Raw genomic sequence first — 20,527 nt, 5'->3', positions numbered from 1 at the left:
TGATGGTATTCTATTTCCTTTATCTCATTCCACATCTCTTAAGCAGTTTAGATGTGTGTAAATCAGAGTATTTTTTTTAGACCATTAGCTATACTCACCACTCTGTTTCAATGTGCCTTGGATTTATATCTGGCTTTGTTCCATGAGCTTAATGTGATCAGAAAGCTTGCTTTGTGATTGCTCTTCAAGTGACATCTTTTCTGTTGTTTATTTTAGGACTTTGGGTTGATTTGGAAATGTCCTACAATGGATCTTTTCTAATGACCCTGGAGACCAAGATGAATTTGACCAAACTTGGTAAAGAGCCACTTGGGGAGGCGTTTAAGGTTGGCGAGATCGGCAGGGAAGGGTAAGGGATGGCAATGGTGCTTTCATTGTGAAAAGCTGGGCTTTCCCTTGTGTGTTTGCAGCTCTGGCTCTGCAGTAGATTGACAGGGGTTTTGGGGATGTTTCATACAAGTGGGTGTGGAAGGTGGCTTTTCTGTGCTACTTTATTGTTTGGTCGCGCTTGTGATAATTTTAATAAAAGGCTTCTGTGGTACAATTATTTTATATATATATTTCACTTGGGTTTTAAAATGCCCTGTGACTAAAATTTAGTTTTGTCTAATGTTTGATCTGGGGTTTTGTCAGATAAAACTCAAATACTGGAGATACACACATGCAGAAATAGACAGGTGTAACAGGCTACTGCAGCATGGTATGGCTGCAGCTGGAAACCGTGGAGTAGTAAACAATGTGGAAGGTAAACAGGCTCTAATTGTTACGTAAAGACCTTTTCAAAAGCTTTATTGCATCGTGGGAGTAATCCCATCCCTGCTTTAGTCTCTATTTTTCCTCATTGCCACCTTCTGTTTGCCTGCTATGCCTAAGTGAAATTCCTTATGTAGATGAACTAATTAGCAGACCCCATACAGTAACTTACCTCCTTTGTATTTGTGCTTTCCCTCTCATTTTGGCCATGTTTGAATGTCATCCATTGTCCATTTGTATTAAGCTAGTGAGTGGCACCTATCAAATATCCATCCCTGGATGGATCCACTCCCAGCCCTGAGGTCCATTTTTATTTTTGTGCTGTATTCTCTTTGTACTTAAATCTGCAGGCCCTGAACAGTAGGTGGTCTCTGATTTAGTGGACAACCACTGCCTACAAATCAAGAAAATAATCTCTAAATCTGGCCATTTGTTTAGCTATAAACAAAATGGTATGGTCTTTCACAATGAAGATACTAGATGCTTTGTATACTTATGTCATAGCTCTGGCCATTTATTCTGAGATAGCTTGAAGTAATACTTACAGCAGCACTATATTTCAGTGCAGTCATGACAAGAAAATAAATGTGAAAAAACCTAATGGCTGAATGATCTCATACACTGGTAGAAATTCAGAAGATTTTAAATCGACCTAGATTTTCATTGTCACTGCTTGAAATAAATATTTCTGAATTTACATCACTATAACTGGTAGATGTGAATTTTTCAAAATCTGTTTAATCCTACCTACCCAAAAAAATGGGGAATAGAGGAGGAAATGTCTATACAAATCAAATTATTGCTTTTCTTCCCCACCCCTTCAGGATTTTCTTTGTGTATTTTCATATCTGCTCAGTGCAGGAACAGCCTCAGAAATCATTAGTGAACACTCTGATTCATATTTAAAAATCAGGTTGCTGCTGGCTGAGCTATAGGCCCCCAGTAAGGCAGATTTAAGTGCCTGTAGCCAAGCAACCAGTTACTTGAAGGTATCAGCATTAACTGCATTGCTCCCTGCACAGGGTTGGGATGTTTCAAAGCTCAGGGCCAGGTAGAAGCTTTACATAAAGAACAGTCTAATGTATTCTAGTTTGGATGAGGGTTTATTTGTTGCTTGGTTGCTTTTTTGGTTTTTTTTTTCTTAAAATGGATATTAAATAAATTAAGGACTGAAAAGTATAGAGCAGTTTGATTCTCATCTCTGCCTTCCAATGTGTTAGTTAATTTTAATTCTACTGGCTTTTAAAATTATCAGTTGACAGTTGCTGTGACAAATCAAATTACTCTGCATGTGTTTGCATCCATGGTCATGTTGTCAGTAAGTGATGTGTGTTGGTTGCTGAGCTCATTTCTGGCCCTCAGGAGCTCAGAACAAACCATCTCTTGAGATGCAGTAACCACAAAGTGGTGTGAGAAAGGCACCTACTCATCCAGAGAGAGGAGAGGGGGGAGCAGCTCTGGGGTTTAACTGTCTGTGGCTGTTGTCAGTGTAAAGCAAGACAAATGGGTCACTGTTGCACTTGCTGTTCGAAATAGAAGTGAAGTGTGCAGAGACAGTCTGGTAATGCTGTCTAGCATGCCCTCTCAGGAAAATGCTGCTCTCAGAAAGAATAGGAAACTATATAATTGCCAATTTTATAAAAGTAATACATCACAGATACTGCTAAACAGGAGTTGAGGCAAAAGCAGGCAGGTTAACCCAAAGTTACTGCAGCTTCTTAACCCATCAGTCCTTTTGGCTTTGTTGAACCACATAAAAACAAACTGACAAATGGCAATTCATAAAATATTGTGCAATCTTTACAGGAACAATACAGTAGCTCCAAAGTGATGTTTTTCTGCCAATGTTTGTGCCATGTAAATGGTCCATTGTATACAGCGCTCCCCTGAAATCTCACTCAAGCTTATTTATTGTTGCTTTGTTTAATGCGAGGAAATCCTGTGGTCTGTGCCACGTGGTGCTTGTGAGGCACTTCAGAGGACCTCTTCAACTAGGAAATAAAACACCTTGTAAGAAGGTGACACCTTTGAAAGACCTGAGAATGCCCTGAGCACGATTTGAGTTGGATGCTAAAGTGCACAGGAAAAAGAAGTGAGGTCACACCCTGGTGGAAAACGTGCAGTTTGAATCTGACCTAAAAACGTGAATTTCTGTGAGGAACAGCTCCAGCCTTGCTATTTGGGCCAGTGACAGGCACCACCCACCATCCCCCATGTCCTCAGGGAGGTGGCTCAGTTTGGTTTGCTCCTTCATTCCTCTGCAGGTACAAAACAGGATAGGAAGAGGTCTGCAATCCTGATTCCACAGCCTGGGTAGGAAACACTTCAGTATGGACAGGTCCTGGGATTACTGCTGCAGTGGGGAAGGAGTCTTGTGCACTGTGAGCTGCACCTGAACTGTCCCTTCACATTAGGACTTCATGCAGCAACCACCAGTTTGTCCTGTGTGCAGAATAACAGGCAGTGGCCTCAGTCCGTGCCCTGTCTGAGGTTATTAATGCTTCAAATACATTTGCAAGAACACATACACACACACAAAAAGAAAGAAGACACAGCTATAAAGTGTATTCTGAACATGCTGTAGAGTATTATATTCGTGGGTATAATCCCTAGGGCTAGAGCCATATGTTTTTGAAACCTGTGTTGTGTAACTGTTTCAAGCTCTTGCATTCAGTAAAGATCTGTTAATTCTGAAGTGTATCCACTGTATCCTTCTCTCATTGAAATCCGTTTAAAAGATTTGAAATTTTTCTTGTGACTGTGTACATAAAATCTTCCACAGTTCAAGTCTAGGAATTAGTCACTGCTGTGTGGTATTTTGTACCCAAAGGGCAACACTTGTTTATTACTTTACTTTTTTTTTTCCCACGACATTCAAACGAAATGGTTTGTCCAATCCTAATTCTGTTCAACTCATGAAAAACCATGAGCCGCAACAGAGATGCTTCCAAATGTATTTTGAATAATCTCCACATGTGATTTGAGTATGTAGAATAGCCACCCCCGTGCCAGCCTCTTTTTATGAAGGATTATGTTCCACTGGGGAAAACAGATTTCTCTTTTGAAAGCTGATTCTGCCAGACTGGCTTCAGAGTGGTTTTGGTTTTGTTCTTTTAGATAGCATTTACAAAAGATGGGAGGGGACAGTTCAGGAACCTGTAATGTCAGCCAGAGCTGTACAGGATGAATTGCTATTTAAGGATATTCCATTTGACCTGGAAATTGCATTGTTTCAGTTTCAGGCCAAGGGCGTATTGTCTGGCAGACAGCGATGAGGAATCCTCCAGCGCTGGCTCTTCGGAGGAAGATGATGCTCCTGAGCTGGCAGGAGAGAAGCAGGTGACCCCAGGAGCAGAAGGGTGAGCTGTTTTAATCCTTCCCTCCCCCCACACCTGATAGCTGGTGCCAGTCCTGTGATGCTCTTTGTCCCCAGAATGGCAGAGTGTGAGGCTGTCCAAGCCATGAAGCAGCCCCAGCCGCGCGTTTCCAGGGCAGCGGGCAGCAGAGGAGCCCTGCTCACCCCAGCCCTGCAGGGACACCTCCCATCCCTCCTCTGCTGATTGCTGGGGGGCCAGAGAAGCTCTGGGGACCTTCCCCGCTGTGTCCCACCTGGTAGCAGAGCCAAGAACAGGATTTTGTGTGAAAACTTGAAACCCTCTCTATGCAGTATTACTCCTATGCTTATCCCGCTGATCCCTGATTGCCAGCATTCCATTTTCTTTTCTTTAAGAAAACAACTGTTACTCAAGCCTGTTTTTCTTGCTCAGTTTTGATTTGGATTTTTTTTTTTTCTCCCCTTGAGGACTTTGTGTCTGTGGGCTGTGCAATACTGCCCTCTGATGCTGTGCATGGATTTCAAAGAAAATTTCCCAACATCACTGATGCCACATCATTCCTTGTTTTGGCTGTGGCTCTGATTTTTTGCTTTCTGCATCTGATTGCAATTATGCCATGCAGTGAGAAAGCTGAATGTCTGAGCCCAGAATGTCTGAGACAATCACAATGTTTTCTATGTCTGAATATATCCAAGTGATTTTTACAGTGAATATATCAGCAGGCTCATGACTTATTCAAAATGTTCCAGAGAATTTTAGTATTTTACTCCTGAACACTTTTGAAAATTGTGTGAAGAGTTGTTTGAATTACTGCAATTGGTGCATTTCATATCTTCTTGAAATTCATAGACCATATAAAGAACTCTTTTGTCAAGAGGACAAAGAGGGAGAATAAAGAATCTTAATGCAAAATACTGCAAAAAATTTTCTTACACCTATTAAAAATGTGCATTACTACCACTACAGAATCTGATGGGAGAATAACTTCTTTCTCTGGGTAAAGATACAGCTAGTATAAAATCCCAAAGACAAAATTCATTTTCTCTTTTTATATCAGCTGAACAGTTTTTTGTCTTATGTTGTGCTAAGGACAAAACTGTAAAAGTTTGTGTAAGAAAAAAAATATTTTTTCCCTGAATAGGAAAATGTCATTTCCTTAGGAAGGTTATCTCTGCTACATAACACCAAGAGCCACAATTAGACATGATATAGTGTGTGGAAAATACCAAATGTGCTATTTTTGGAGTGTGTATTTCCAACATGAGATAGGGGTAAGAAAAAACATATTCAGCCCTTAAAGCATGTTTCAAAAGCCAGGAATGCTGTCTGACACAATTGCCAGGAAAAGCCCACTTTCTGCAGACACAGTTAACCATTTTTGGAATATCATTCCACCCACTGCCAAAACTGTTTTCCTCTTCTTTTTCAGCATCCTTATACTTGTAAATGCTACAGTACCTTAAAATTAAAACATTTTTGTTCAGCACACACAGTTAAATAATCAGATACAATGGCTGGGCCTTCTATGCTGATGATTTGTGCACATCTTGGTGCATCAGTGTCTTGACAGATTTTTTTATGGTTTTAGGGAAGTTGTCACTTCTCATGCCAGCTTGCTGGCATTAATGGTCTAAGTGTATTTGCAGTTTTAAAAAAGGTTGTTTCCAGTGCCATCTGGGAAAGTGTTCAGACTGAACAGTTCCTGCCAGACACTTGTAGCTGACAGAATACAGCTGCTGGGTGCAGACCCTAGGATGTACTGCTTGGCCACGTATCTGTTCAGAATTTTTATATCAAAAACTTCAATGATTTAATAGAAAATCCATGTCTGTCTTAGCAAACAGGTTTAAGAAAATTATCTTGATGTCCTTTTTCTATTCTCTATCTAAAGGTACGTTGGAGGATATCGGACAAGTAAAATCATGAGAATTGTGGATAAAATTACAAAGTCAAAATACTTTCAGAAAGCAACAGAGACTGAGTTTATTAAGAAAAAAATTGAAGAGGTCTCCAATACTCCATTGCTGCTAACAGTTGAAGTACAGGAGTGCAGAGGAACACTAGTGATTAACATTCCACCTCCACCCACTGACAGAATATGGTAAGAGGAGCTCAGAGCAGAGCTGGGCAATGTTTCAGGTGTGCTACGCCACGGGCTGGCTCAAGTGGGTTCTGGGCAAGGAGCAGTACTAATTAGTTGTAACTGAGGTGGGAACTGTTACTAAGAGCTAATTGTTACAGTTTTAAGTACTTACTTTCTTAGGGTGTCTGTAGTAAATCCTGCTCTGTGTCCTGTCCCCAGGTACGGCTTCCGAAGGCCTCCCTACCTGGAGTTAAAAGCGCGGCCAAAACTTGGTGAGAGAGAAGTGACTCTGGTTCATGTAACAGACTGGATAGCAAGGAAACTGGAGCAAGAGTTCCAGGTGTGTTCCCTTCACATTCTCCTTTCATTGATGATAGTTTTGGTCAATTAAAGGGGTGGGGTGTTTAATTTTCACATGTCCTCTATTTCATTTATAATTAGTCATGTCCTCCACTGCTCCCAGCCAGGGGGATGGATGTTGAGAGCTTAGCTGAAACTGACTGCTGGGATGGTCTCAAGACTCATGTGTAGACCTGGGTCGAAATCTGTTTTAGAGATGAAAATGACCTTTCTTTGAAATAGGTACCATGGTAAAATTTGCAATACTCAAATAAGAACATGATCCTACATGTTCTTAGATGACAGGGGGCCAAACTGTTGCCTAAAATTAAGAACAGATAAGGCACTACTTCCTCTTACTGCTTCCTTTAAAGTAATTTAAAAAAAAAACACATTGACCATAGTGCAAAAAGGAAGAAGCCCCCTCCAAATACATGTAGGATAGGAATAGTGACCAGCTTGATTCTGGACCCCAACCTATACAATCAACCAGAAATCAAAATCAATTATTTTACTAAAAGTGCATTTTGAAAGTATATGGATGGGTAAGAGCTGAGAAAGGAATTAGGAAAAGTTGGTGATGTTTCCTGTAGTGCCATTTTAATTGAATAAAATATGCAGAGATATTAATATTTCCGAGTTTCATTTACAGCTGTAACACAACAAAATGGTTTCAGTTAATGGGCACTGCACTGATTCAAACAATGCTGAGCTTGAGAACCTTTTCTCTGTAAATGTGCTGCATTTTTTAAACTAAAATTGGAAAACTAAAGTTTCAAGTGACATATGTAATGTAACTTCATTTCATTGCATCTTTTTCCCAGAAAATCTTTGTCATGCCAAACATGGATGATGTCTATATTCCTTTAATGCACTCAGCCATGGATCCCCGCTCCTCCATATGCCCTCCTCAAGATCTGAGCACGGAGGCCTCTGATCAACCATGACATGTGAAGACTCTTGCAGTTTACAGTATTATAAAAGTTACTCTCATGGTTTTATAAACTGTGCTGTAGTTCTCGTCCTTAACTTGTGCCACTCTCCCCCCTCCCAAGGACTGCCTTTCCCCGTTCCTGTGTGCTCACTTGCCTGGTTATTGTTCCCGTGTACTTCAGCTACATGAAGTTCCATTCCATTAAGCTGTTGATTTATTTTTGTACTGGCTGCCATCAGGATTTTAACTGGGAGGCTGAGGTGACCTGTTCTTTGTGGGGAGGGAGGAGGAACTCAAATGTAACAGATCAAGGAGCTTGTTGATGCACCTTTTGTTCAGCTTGTTTTCATGCTATGTTAATGTGCATTAAAGCATTGAAAAGTTGTTTGGCAGCAAGGAACTGCGTGCCAAATGGAAAAAATCCTAAATAAGGAATGAATTTATAAAACTGGAAGAATATTTTTCTTTCTCAGGCAGTTGGAGGTGTAGAATGAACTATTTTATGTTCTTTCACTTCTGCAGTCAATAGCTTGTGTCAAGCAATCGAAATATGAAATGCTTTCAGGATAAAAGAATGTAAATTGGATGTATAGGTGATATTGTGATTCAATGTGCTGTATACACATTACTTTTTTCATACAGAACCTCTGCTTTTTTTGGGAAGCAATTAGCCATAAAACACACAACTATCAGTGAAGGTGGGACTGTCAGATTTTTGTAAATGAGGAAAAAAAAATTGGTAAAGCCATGAGACCAAACCATAGCAAGCCGCCTTATAGTGAGGTACAATCACCTTGGTTCCTGATTAATTCTGAATGTTTATAGAGACATGAGCACACACACCAAGTGTCAACACTGCACATCTCCAGGAGTAGCATAGAGCCTCTTGCTGTGATGGAACACCCATTCTTTCTGACAGGAGTTTGTTGCTGTGAGTCTTTTCCATTGCACTGTGTTTACACCCAAGGCGTGGGCTGGGATCCTCAGGTACAGCCCCACACACGACAGCACCTGGTGCTTGTGCAAGCAGCTGTGGCTGACAGATTTTGACCCCCGTGCGTTGGTTTCTTGGACTTTGTGGCATAGGAATTCAAGCATTGCAGTTGATTGAGCTGATCATGATTAAATGCTCTTTCTGCTAATTAGTGGCCAAAACTAAAGGGGAAGGGGGAGCTGCCTTTAATTTGTCAGGTGTAATGAATCAAGGCTAAATGTATGCAGTAAATTCAAGGTTTGAACACTACATATCCACTCCTTAACACTTAATATTTTTCTGATACTCAGTGTTGCCAACTGTTCTTGGATGTCAGAAAATGTTTTAGTTTACAACAAAGGTGAGTTTTGGCTCTCCTTTTATAACATGATTTTCTTTTTTTTTTCCAAGTAATTTTTTAAGAATTTTTTTGTATGTTGTGTTGTCACATTTGATGTGAATCAAAATTTCCATGTATAACTTGATGATTTACCATCTCTAAATGAAGCTATTCTATTGAAGGTTTTTTAAACAGCACCTTGCCTGAAACAAAAGCATTTAATATATTTAAAATTAATTCTATATTTGAACACCTATTTTGGTTACCTTTAATTGAAATATTAGTAGTTATATTTGTTACCTGAACTCCTCCTTGACCATTCCAGGCTGTGTATATTCTGGGGTTTGCTGATTTTGTAGGCATTATTTGCCTTTCATGAAGTCTGCATGTCTTGTACGCAGGTCTTTTATATGAGTTAATTTATATGTGCAATAACTTAAGTCAAAGGACTAGATGCACTAATGTGTAAACAGATTTAGACTTATTACACAAGATTGTCATACTGCACTTCATAAACTGTGGGTAACTACAATCTGCTTGCTTGGTTTTATTAAATAAATTTATCCCATGTCAAACAACTCAGTAAATTTCATTTCTACAGCATTCAGCCAGTATCTAGTACAAATTGTTTTAAAAACCTTATTAGGAAGGCAGCTTCCTAATAAGAGTGTGCCCTATTCTTTGCAGACTTATAAATGTGCCTGCTGGTTGTTGTGGCATGACAGTTTCAGAGTTAACCAGTGCTAAGCTCTGAAAGGAAAAGCTAAATTTAATCTTACTGTCATGAATCTGAAGTTCACCACACCAGCTAGTATTCATATGGGGAATATGCTTTAAGAACATGTTTGCATACCTGGTGAAACTGTGAAAGGATTACCAGCAGTTACAGAACAGAGGTGACACACATCACGTCTGCCACCTTTGAGCTCAATGATCCCTTGCAGTCCGCCTAGACCCTGCCCTATTCCTGTATATTCACCACACCAGCTAGTATTCATATGGGGAATATGCTTTAAGAACATGTTTGCATACCTGGTAAAACTGTGAAAGGATTAGCAGCAGGAACAGAGGTGACACACATCCACGTCTGCCACCTCCAAGAGCCTCTGGGAGCTCAGTGATCCCTTGCACTCTGCCTAGACCCTGCCCTATTCCTGTATGTCCTGTGTGGTTACACATCTTGTGTACTGACAGAAAATGCTCCACCTCCCCCGACTGACATATAAAAACAGTACCCCCCTAAGAAGCTGCGGCTTAGTCACAGCAGTCTTTTAAGGTGTTTTGCACCACGTGCATAACGACCCCCAGTCCTGGAAGCATTTCGTCTGCCTCCAAGCTGGTTCACCCAGCTGGTCTAACCCTGCAACAGCTAGGCAGGAATGCCAGGCCTTTTGTTCCTTTTTTACAACTTAACTGTGAACTACTGAAGGGAAACTGCAGCCGTCGCTTCGGCTGGGTGGAGTCACACAGCACCGGTGAGTGACGCGGCTCTGCCGGGCCCTGGCACCGCCCTCTGCCCGGGAGCGGGCTGCCCTTGCCGCAGGACGGGCAGATCGCTCCGCGCTGTGTCCCCGCGAGGGCGGCACGCACGCCAACAAATGTCACTTGCTTTTAAAAGCGCCGCCCGGGTCGGGCCGAGCAGCGCCAGTTATGAACAAGCGCTTCGCTGTAGCACCGCTGCTTGGCCGGCGGCGCCAGGCGGGCACCGCCGGGTCAAAGGCAGTGCGGCACGCGCGGAAGAACCAGCCGGACACGTTCTGCGGGACACAAGCTTTATTTACCGCCGCTCCCGGCCGCCGGCCGCCGCACGGGCCCTGCAAAACACCGACAGCAAAGGGGAGGTTATTGATGCGGTACACCCCGGCCGCCCCGCAGGGTGGAAGCAGCCGGGGCGCTCAGCAGTAGTTTTGCTTCATGTATGTCAGCAGTCTAACACGTGTCAATAGACATCACCGCGGCCCGGCCCCACCGCCCGCCCGCTCCAAAGCCACCACAGCGCTCACCTCGCCGGCCACGCCGAAAGAGAGACCCAGAATCCGCCGCGCTCTTTTTAATAGAGAGGCTAGCCCCGCCCCCTCGTCTCGCCCAATAGAATTGGAATCCGGGGCCACGTGCTGATCTGGGCGCTGTTGCGCGCGAGGGTGGGCGGGGCCGCGTGAGGGCAGCGGGCGGGGCGGCACAGGGAGGTCAGTGGAGGGTCTGAGGGAGCGCGGTGGTTTCATGTCGCTCCCCCGCCGTGTGAGGCAGCTTTTCGCCTTTTCAGGGACAGTAGTACTCTTCTCTTTCTAGTTTGCTCTAAAGCTTTGTTGCAGTGAAGAAGTAGGGCTCAGTATTGAAAATATAAAAGCTGAGGCCCCGGTCAGATCTGCCCCGGCAGAGCAAATTGAGGTGTTGAGGTGGTTCCTGAGGGGAGCAGCTGGGAGCTGAGGGTGCTCACCAACACTCGGCTCCCCTCCTACCTCAGCCGATTTTATTTTTATTTTTCAATCTCCCATGAGGCCATGGGAGACACTAGTATGAAATAACTCCAGCTTGGATCTGGCACACCACAGCATTTTTTTTTTTTTTTTTTTTAATCTCCTATGAGGCCATGGGAGACACTAGTGTGAAATAACTCCAGCTTGGATCTGGCACACCACAGCATTTATACAGCAACTGATAAATTCCTCCTCTACTGTAGCAGGGTGCTGCTGCCGTGGCACACACAATGTGTTTAGGGGTTTGCTTGTTCTCACACGGCACAAATTCATAAAGTCAAGGCCCCATAAAGAAACACATCAGAGAACAGGAATCAGTGTTGTTTGTAGCTCCAGGGTATTTTTATGTATTCAGACTTACAGGTCAGATCATCATTTGGACAAGGCTCTGAGGCAGTGGGTGGGATTGCTGGGCTGTCCTGTGCAGGAGTTGAACTTGATGATCCTTGGTCCCTTCCAGGCCAGGATATTCTGTGATTCTGGGTAATTATTACGTCTCCTGCCCACCATCAAAGGCACGCTCACTGTGGGAGCTCGTGTGTGCATATGGCATGCCCAGAACTCCGTGTGCCCTGCAGCTCCATTAGTGATATCACAGTAAAAAAGCAAACAATGTACAAGGACAAAGTGGCTTTGTTATATAAATAGGTGGCTGAACACTGGGCCTTTGCCAGGCACTCTAAATTTACTCTCTTCTGTTTAAAGCTTCTTCCATTTGGTTCGGTACTTTTTGTGTTTATTTTTATCTGTTCAGAGAAGCCTGGACCTGTTTTTTCGGTTCAAGGGGGCATGTTGGGTTTTTTTTTTTTTTGCATTTATTTAAGGCCTTGCAAGGCCCAAGGTTAACTAAGTCTGTCAAAGGCAGGAGATGTGCCAAATGCATTTGGAATTATCTGTTCTGAAAACACAAAATCAGTAGGAAAACAAGAAACACACAGTCATCAAGGTTGGAAGAGACCTTCAACATCCTCAAGTCCAACTGTGTACCCAGCACTGCCACTGTAGCCCCCAAACCATTAAATATCATTCAGTGCCTCAAACACCTCCAGGTACGGTGACTCCACCACTTCCCTTGGGCAGCCCCTTCCAACGCCTGACCACCCAGTTATTCCGGGGGAGGGAGGCGACTGACTGGTGCTGCCTGGATTTAGGTATTTTTTAATAAAAACAAAGCGGCAGTACCCAGCTGCCACCGCACCCCGCGGCTCCCCATGGGGCTGCCAGCCGAACCCCGGAGCGGGCGGCGGGTCGGTCGGGGCTCACACGAACGGGGAGGCTCCGGCGGCGGCGCGAAGCCGCGGAACATCTCTGGCCGCGCCCGGGCGGTCCCTGAGCGCGGTGCCCGGCGCGGCCCGTCCGCCCGCGGGTGACGCGCGTGTCCCGGCCGGGCGGTCCCTGAGCCCGCCCCGCCCGCCGCGGGGAGCGCCGGACGCGCCGCTCCGGAGGCAGCGCCGTGCGGGGGGAGCGGCCCCGCGGTGCAGCTATGGAGCCGCTCCGCCGCCTCCTCCTCAGCCTGGCCGCGCTGCTGCTGCTCCCGCCGAGGCTCGCGGTAAGCCCGGGCCCGCTGGGCCGGGGAACGGCAGGGGCAGCCGGGGCACGGGGAGGGCCGCGGGAGGGGAGCTGGGGGGGCTCCCGCCGCGGTTAGCGAAGGTTTGCCGGGGGTGTCCGCAGAGCCAACACACCTCCTGGCCGCTGTCGCTAACGCCGTGTGCCCCTGTGTGCGCAGGCGAGGGGCTGCAGCCCCACAGCCTGTCCCAGCCCCACAGCCGTGGACCTGCAGCTGTGCCCCACCTGGCATGTAACCTGGACGTGTATGTCATAATCCTCGCAATATAAGAATACGGTTAATTTCTCGCGAGGCAGTTGTAAAAAGTAGCACAGAGAAACTTTTGAAACAGTAGTACAAAGAAACTTTTGTAAACTGAAACTATGTAGATGGATCAGGAACCAGTGAGACATGCTAGAAGGTCTGCTGTATCCCTTAACAAGAAAGGGGGTTTGGTTTTTTTTCTGGAAAAAAACCCACACAGTGTATATGTATTGATAACCAAATACATGTGACTGCCTACATACCTTCTATACTCTCATGGCATTTTGATCATTCTGTTTCCAGAGCAAATACAGCAATGTGCATTAATGTACATGTGGTTGGTTGGGATCCAAACCCTCAGTTTTAAATTCAAAGGTGGAAGACAAAGTGCACGAGTCACTGCCCTACAAAACCTCTTAAGAAATAACCAGGTTGGTTATGAGGTATTGCAATAGGTGGAGCAATAAAAGTGCATGGAATAGGGAAACTGGTGCAAAGCAGATGGAATGCTGAGCAGATTATTTTTACAGAGGTAATAATTTTAAACAGTGTACTTTACAGTGGGTGCTGCCTGCTGTGTGTGTACTGAGATGGATAGCTAACTTCAAAAATTCACTTCTGAAAGGTATGCTTGTTAGCAGGTTCTCCAGATCAGGAGACAATGAAAAGGCCATCTGGCATTCACTCTTTCCAATATAGTCAAGAAAGCTTTAGGTTATGTTCTTTGATAGATTGTTCATTGTTACCTGAAAAAGCTGCTGTAATATATGGGGTTCTAGTTCAGGTTAAGCAAAGCTGAAGGCTTTGTTTTTCACCTGCGATATAATAACTCCACTCCCCTTCTTTAGAAGTAAAGTAAACACATTAGCAGTTAAGCTGGCAACATACCTAGTCTTGTTACTTCATTAGGAAACTGGAAAAAATTAAATGCAGGCTGTCAACAAAAATTACTTTACAGTCTTTATTGTAGAGTGCTAATGTGTTTGTCTTAGACTGGACTGTAAGGCTGGACTGAAGTGTTTTCACGGTGCTCACAGGTTTGGGTTTCAGATTTTGCAAGGAAAATACTGATTTAAAACTCACTGAGTTTTAAAAACAGTCCTAAATAAGAACATTAAGAAATATATTTAAAGACATAAAATATTTTTGAAATCAACATATTATTGCTAAATTTTATATAATTTTACTTGCATAATCACAAAAGACTGGACTCATGACCTAGTAGAATTCAGCCCATTTTTTCTCTAGATTTCCCTCTTCCCCTGGTTTCCCTGCTCTGCCATCTCACCTCAGATCAGTGAGTTCTCCATTTCTGTTCCTTTTCTTGGCTCTTACCCTGGTCTTTTTGCTCTGTGAGCTGTAGATCCTCACCATGACTTCCAAGTTGAAATCTATTCTGTAGTTCAATTGCTTTTCAGAACTAGTTTTCATTCCTGTGAACTTAGTCCCAGTCATCTCACCTGTGAATAACCCATTTAACTGTGGAGGCTTATTTAAAACTATTCATGTCACTTGAATAATAAACTCCCGTGAGAAAGACTGGCATACAATTTCAGTGTTGAGGTAACTTAAAAACATGAGGTTGCCTAAAGATTTTTCAGATTGTTTTTTCTGTAGATTTCTTTTCAGAGTAGTGGTGGTGATCTGCTGTTTTGTAAATTCTTTGGCTGAAAATGTACTCTTTGTTACCTAATATCCCATCTCTAATATTGGTTATTTTGGTTTGTATAAGTCCATACAAGGTCTTCCTTTCATCTTCCTTTCCTGACTGTTCTTTACAGACGGGAAAATGCTGTTTCTTGCTGTTTGGGTGACACAGTTTACAGCTCTTGGAACTGCCTCCATTGAATGGGAGCACATTAAGAAGGTGAAATCTCAGAGCAATGAGAAATGCAGTAGAGCTGTCAGTAAATTACAGTTGCCATCAATATTACCCAGTAATGATTAGAGCTCTCTTTAGAGTGAAAAATCCCTTGTTTTTATGAGCCCTGGGATGTTCCAAACTCTGTTTGTTTATCTTTTAACGTGGAGTCAGTGTAACTGAAAAATACCAACCTCTCTGGGATTAAAGTGGCATTTGGAACATGGGTCTGTCCCTCCTGCAGCTGGTGGGATGGGTTTCAGTGCTGGGTTACACTGTGTAGGCAGCACCTGACGTGGAAAAACCCTGGCCTCAGCCAGGTGTTGTTTCTTCTGGTGTTTTCTTTATCTCAGCATGAGGTGTTTGGCCAGGGAACTGATAGGTGTGAAAACCCATGTGAGACAGCAGAAGGTTTACAGAGGACATATTCAAGCACTGAGTTAGTTAATACTTTTTATTTGAGTTGCAGATCTCCTTAGTTGCTCAAAAAATAGTGTAATAGGGTTTAGAGGGTTTTTTGGTGGGGGAGGGAAATGTAAATTTGTCTTGCACACCTAAATTGTCATGGACAGCTCTATCCTGGAGTATAAATTCATGTGTTTATAACTCTGCTGTCATTTGGATTGTTGGTGATCTTGTGGCTATTGAAATACATTTGGGTTTTACACAGAGAATCAAATGTGAAAGCTCAGCTGGAAGTTCCTGGAGGAGAGACCACTCCAAGGTGAGCCCAGGAGGGAACATTGGAGTGGACCTCCCGTACTGCTCAGTTTTTCCACTGCATGGAGGGTGGGTGTATGGATGAGAACTCACTGAACTGGGTCACAGCGTGATGAGAAATGCCTAACAAAGACATGTTAGAATTCAGTTTAAGATTAAAAGATGTGTAGATTTGATTTTGCTTTCTAAAGAAGATAAAACATATTTTTGTCAACTCTCTTTCATATCTTAACTTCATTATTAAATATATAATAATTATTATTATAATACTGGAAAACTCCCCCAGTAGTGTACTGAATTTTACAAAGCCTTTCTTCATGGCCTGGTTTTATCATGCACAGGGAGTTTTAGCCTGTAGCCTGGCAGTGTAATGAGATAGCTGTCAAAACCAGGGTAATGATTCACAGGCTATCTGTGATGAATATGCCAAGTGCTTGCAGTGTGTGCTAATGTCTAAAAATATTTTGCTTTGCGTCCCTATTGGTTTACCAGCTGTGGTTCCAGTAGCATCAATTATGGTGTAGGCCTTTTGTTGTTGTGAGGATAGTGTCTGGTGCTGTCAGTGCTGAAGCTGGTTTTTAATAGTTTTTGAGTAAAATGCGCATGCACAGCCTGATGTTTATGAGGCTGAGTATAGAGTGAGGAATAGCAGGGGTTCTTTTTGCTTGAGTGATAATTTGTATCTTGTCAACATTTTGGTTTGGTAAGCCAGGCATTATCAAAGAAATTAGAGGGCTGTTATAGTTAGCAAACCATCCATCGTTTATCATCCATCAGTCCAACACATTAAGTTTGGTGTATATGTATTCCTACTTCAGACTTAGAAAAGAAAATTATTATTTCCCTGCTAAGACATGGCACAGTTCTGTTTACTCGTGAGCACACAGTTATCTCTATGAAATCAGTAACAGTTCTTGAAATCAGCACACACTGTCATCCATCCGGGGTCACTGGGAAGTGTTTTCCTGTTTTTTATTCATACTGGAAGAACCTCTTGTGGTATCACCCCCACAGCAGAACGTATTTCTGGGTTGCAGAGTTGTAACCTCAAGGAACCCAGTGGCCTGGTTTTCTATCTGCTTTTCCCACTAACTTCAGTGCCATTTGGGCCTTCCTGGTGACCTTCATTTCAAAAATGGTTTTAAGCAGATGAACTAATAGAAAAGTTATTGCTATGGGAAATCTGTTTTCTTCTAACACAATAAAACAAACTAAGGCATTGCTTTGCTAACCCTTAGAAAAATCTGAGCTGTTGGGGTGAAAGAAGATGTTATCACCCTTGACACTGAACTGCACCACACACACACACCAGAACTTGTTCTACAGCTTTCACTGACCTTCACTTGACTGCCAGGTCCTTCAGAATTGTTTTGAGTAATTTTCTTACTTGGATTTCTATAACATTTTATCTAAAGATCTAGACTGAGGGGAATATTCTTATGAGAGACTTAACTAGTATAGATAAAGTTAATTACTTTTTCCATTAGATAGTATATTTCTATTCTAGCTTAAATGCTGTTTTCTGCTTAGTCACAAATTTTAGGCTGTTGTCGATTATTAACAGTCAGCTTTAAAACTTTTGTCAAATTTGAATCCAATGAGAGCTTGAAATTTTGTCTTTTGAATTAAATTATTAAAATTAATTCTAAAGCAGTCCCCGTGTAATTTCAAATTATTGTACATCATTAACCTTATATTGCTGTTGTTGTGGAAGATTGTTATGAGTATGGACTGTCAGGACAGTAGAAGCTCATACTGAATTCCAAAGAGGGATATGTTAAAATAGATGTTGCAATTTCAGATGAAATGAAAGAAGGAACCAAACCAGGTTTTCCTTCCGTCTCATTTTCTTTGTTCACTAAATTAAGTTCTTTTTGCCTAGTTGCTTCATGTACTGACATATTTTTCGTGGAGTCAGTTGATGTATCTTCCTAGAAATAGAATTGCAATATGAAATAAAAGTCTCTTAGGAATTTGCATTGCATCACAACAGTTGGGACCTCAGCCTTGCAGGGAGGGAGGACAGGATCTGTGTTACCAGTTATTACAGAGTCTGTCTCAGGAATGAGATTATGATATCTTTTTGTGGTGGAGAAAGCTCTTACATACTTCACAGAAAAATGAAAACAAGTGTGTCTTGTACATACAGATTTTTACAGCTTTTTGTAGTTTTTCATTGAAGTGCTAATCCCAGGCTTTAATTAATCCATTAATCAATTAATTACAAAGCTTTGTGTTCAAAATAAAGTCTATTCAATATTTGCAACTTTGATACTTCAGTCTCTAGCCACTGATAAAAGTCACAAATAAAACCAAGAGAAAGTATTTTTAATTTCTCAGTCTGGGTGAAATACAAGTAATTATTTAAACAAACTGTTCAATTTTCTATCTATTGCTTGATAAAATTTGAAATAATAAAGCCTTGTTTCCATATTATTATACTAACTCCCTAGCCTTCTCCAAGTGACTGCTGTAAATACTGAACAAAATAAATTAGCAATATTGCATAGCAAAATCTACAGAGTCATTGGATTTTTTTTAAATTTAGGTCAAATGCTTCACCAGGGTCAGTGTGCTGCTGAGCTGGGTAATGTCAACTGCATGATATCATGTGCTTTGAAAATTATGAGTGAATGGATGATTTTAATAATGGCATTTTATGTATGTCATCTGTGTTGAAATACAAATTTAGAAGTAAGGGAAGAACTAATGAAGTCTGCCCTATATTCAGTCTTTCCCCCAAAGGAGGTGTTATCTTCAACACACGGGGTTGCAGTGACCACATCAATGTGGCTCTGATAGCTGAATATAAGAAAGCCCTTCAGAAGAAGTGAAACTTAAGCATAGACCTGAGGTGGAGGCGGGGAAGGGCTGTGAGGGAGAACCTCAGAAAAGCTGTGTACTTTACAGGGAAATGATGCAGCATGAGGCAGGATCTCCTTGTCACAGGAATCCCAGGGCCTCAGTGCCGGTTTCGCTCCCAGTGACGCTCCTTGGACAGGGAGCAGAACTGGGCCCAGAGCAGGTGGGTTCCCTGGCTGGAGAGACCTAATGGCTCTTCCAGGGTGCTGTTCCCGTGGTGCCTGTGAGTGCCACAAGCCCTTCCCATCCCAGGAAAGTCCACATCTCCCTGCTAACCATGGCAGACACCATGGGATGGTAGCTGGAAGTGGTGCTTTTCCCCTCCCATGCCAAGGGTCCTACACTGAAAAGCTTAGAAAAAGCTGTTGGGATTTTATGATCTTGGTAATATCTGAGAACCTTCTGAGAACCATCTAGAACTGTCTAGGCAGCAGCCAGGTGTTCACTTGGTTTTCCACTGAAACTTTCAGGAACACTTCTTCAGCTAAGGTTTTCTTTCTCTGTTGTTCAGCTTGTGACTGGAGGGAAGTACAGAAATGTTTTCCTGCTCTGAGTGCAGTGTGAAGAGGAACCCTTCGCACGTTTGTCCTTTCTGTTTGGTTTGAAGTCCTAGGAACCTGCTAAAACACCAACAATCTGGAAGACAATACTGGTTACTGATGTTTTGATCAGAGTTTCAGAGCTCACATTTAATTCCTTAATGCCCCAATAAATAGATATTCAAATGTTAAATATGAAAGTGTTAAATCTACAATATACAACAAGTAATGTTCTATACACTGTGTATTCCTGATATGTGATACCCAACCATACTCATGGTGGTTATTTTACAGGCAAATGCTTAGTGAAAATGTTACATGTATTTATTTCTTAATCAGAAGACAGGAAGAGAACATGGTTTATGAAGAATATACTGATTCTGTAAGATAAGATAAAAGATAAGACTTGTACAGAGAATAAGAAGTAGCCTAGAAAATAATCTTATATGCAGACAATGTTGTGGATTTGTTGTATGTTGTATTTTAGCTGCAACTAAACTTCAACACTGGTCATTACATTCTGGGTGTCAAATTCCCACCTGCAATTTAAAGGAACTTGAATAGTTTTAATTTCCTGTCTTTAACAGTTGTATTTTCTTGCTCAATTTTCTGTTTCACTCTAGGTGCAGTTTCACTGTGTTTACTAAACTGAGCCTCACAATCAGATGCTTTTCAGCCCTGAAGGGTTGTGATAGTGGAGCATGGGTTGTGTGCTCCCCCTCTCACTGCAGAATCAGTGAATCTGGCTTCTTAAATGCTGATTTAAGGAGGACTGGACTAATGATGATTAATCAACTACACTATCCTAAGTGTAGTTATATATATCTAGAGGACAAAATTTTCATTAATTACTTTGGTACAGTGGCTACAGTAGTTTAAGAAAAGTAATAATGCAGGTGACTGAGATCTCCTAATTTTACAACAGAGCCCCTCTGCTCTTACACCCAATCAGGTTGTTGGCTTGAAAGGTACAGTGAGTTCAGTTCTGATCAGTAACATCTCGAGGTGCTTTTTTGTAGGGCAACTGTTATGCACTGTCCCTGTTTGAACAAACACTGCAAAGTTTAATCCCAGATGTAAATATTTTATCTAAGTGCAGATGGCTGTGCAGCCCACATAATTTAACAATGTCATGTCATTAATATTATATTTATGTGTTAAGATACTTCTCCCATTTTTTTTCTGGCCTTCCAGCAATTATTTGTGATCTGTAGTTGGTGTACTGTTGACTTGTACTTCCATTTTTTCCTGCACTGTGTGTTTTACAATTGTGTGCTCCAGCTGATTATGACTGGAAAGAAGCATGTACAATATTTATAGGTGCAACCCGAGTGTTGGCTACTTAGTACCAGCTAACTAGTGCTTAAACACAGACCTGAGGTGGGGCCAGGGGGGAAGGGCTTTGAGGGAGAACATCAGAGAAGCTGTGTATTTTATAGGGAAATGATGCAGCATGTGGCAGGATCTCCTTGTTATATTATCCTTTTAGCTCTGTGCTTTG

At 42.3% G+C, this 20,527-nt stretch overlaps 2 protein-coding genes and 2 non-coding genes across 8 annotated transcripts in view; 2 read left to right on the top strand and 2 right to left on the bottom strand.

Moving 5' to 3' along the window:
* TEX2 (testis expressed 2) overlaps positions 1-9,335 on the top strand; it is a 44,857-nt gene extending 35,522 nt beyond the window's left edge. For all 5 annotated transcript variants that reach the window (XM_041409462.1, XM_041409467.1, XM_041409464.1 and 2 more), the window contains 5 exons: positions 217-349; positions 3,990-4,112; positions 5,980-6,189; positions 6,391-6,511; positions 7,335-9,335. In XM_041409462.1, the coding sequence (XP_041265396.1) occupies positions 217-349; positions 3,990-4,112; positions 5,980-6,189; positions 6,391-6,511; positions 7,335-7,457 (710 nt within the window). In that variant the 3' untranslated portion in view covers positions 7,458-9,335. The remainder of the gene's footprint in view (positions 1-216; positions 350-3,989; positions 4,113-5,979; positions 6,190-6,390; positions 6,512-7,334) is intronic.
* A 1,018-nt stretch (positions 9,336-10,353) lies between these two features.
* LOC121338525 lies at positions 10,354-10,485 on the bottom strand. Its single transcript, XR_005953048.1, has one exon. It is a non-coding gene; the product is annotated as a small nucleolar RNA SNORA50 (small nucleolar RNA).
* Positions 10,486-10,650: 165 nt separating this feature from the next.
* LOC121338524 lies at positions 10,651-10,713 on the bottom strand. The gene has a single exon (XR_005953047.1). It is a non-coding gene; the product is annotated as a small nucleolar RNA SNORD104 (small nucleolar RNA).
* Positions 10,714-12,631: 1,918 nt separating this feature from the next.
* ERN1 (endoplasmic reticulum to nucleus signaling 1) overlaps positions 12,632-20,527 on the top strand; it is a 32,450-nt gene continuing 24,554 nt past the window's right edge. Inside the window, exon 1 of the mRNA XM_041409170.1 lies at positions 12,632-12,783. Coding sequence (XP_041265104.1) covers positions 12,718-12,783 — 66 coding nt within the window. The 5' untranslated portion in view covers positions 12,632-12,717. The remainder of the gene's footprint in view (positions 12,784-20,527) is intronic.

The sequence above is a fragment of the Onychostruthus taczanowskii genome, unplaced genomic scaffold (assembly GCF_017590055.1).
Source record: "Onychostruthus taczanowskii isolate IOZ18803 unplaced genomic scaffold, ASM1759005v1 scaffold30, whole genome shotgun sequence".
NCBI classification, from domain to species: domain Eukaryota; kingdom Metazoa; phylum Chordata; class Aves; order Passeriformes; family Passeridae; genus Onychostruthus; species Onychostruthus taczanowskii.
The sequence above is the reverse complement of the archived record's forward strand: the minus strand, read 5'-3'. Positions and strand labels throughout refer to the sequence as shown.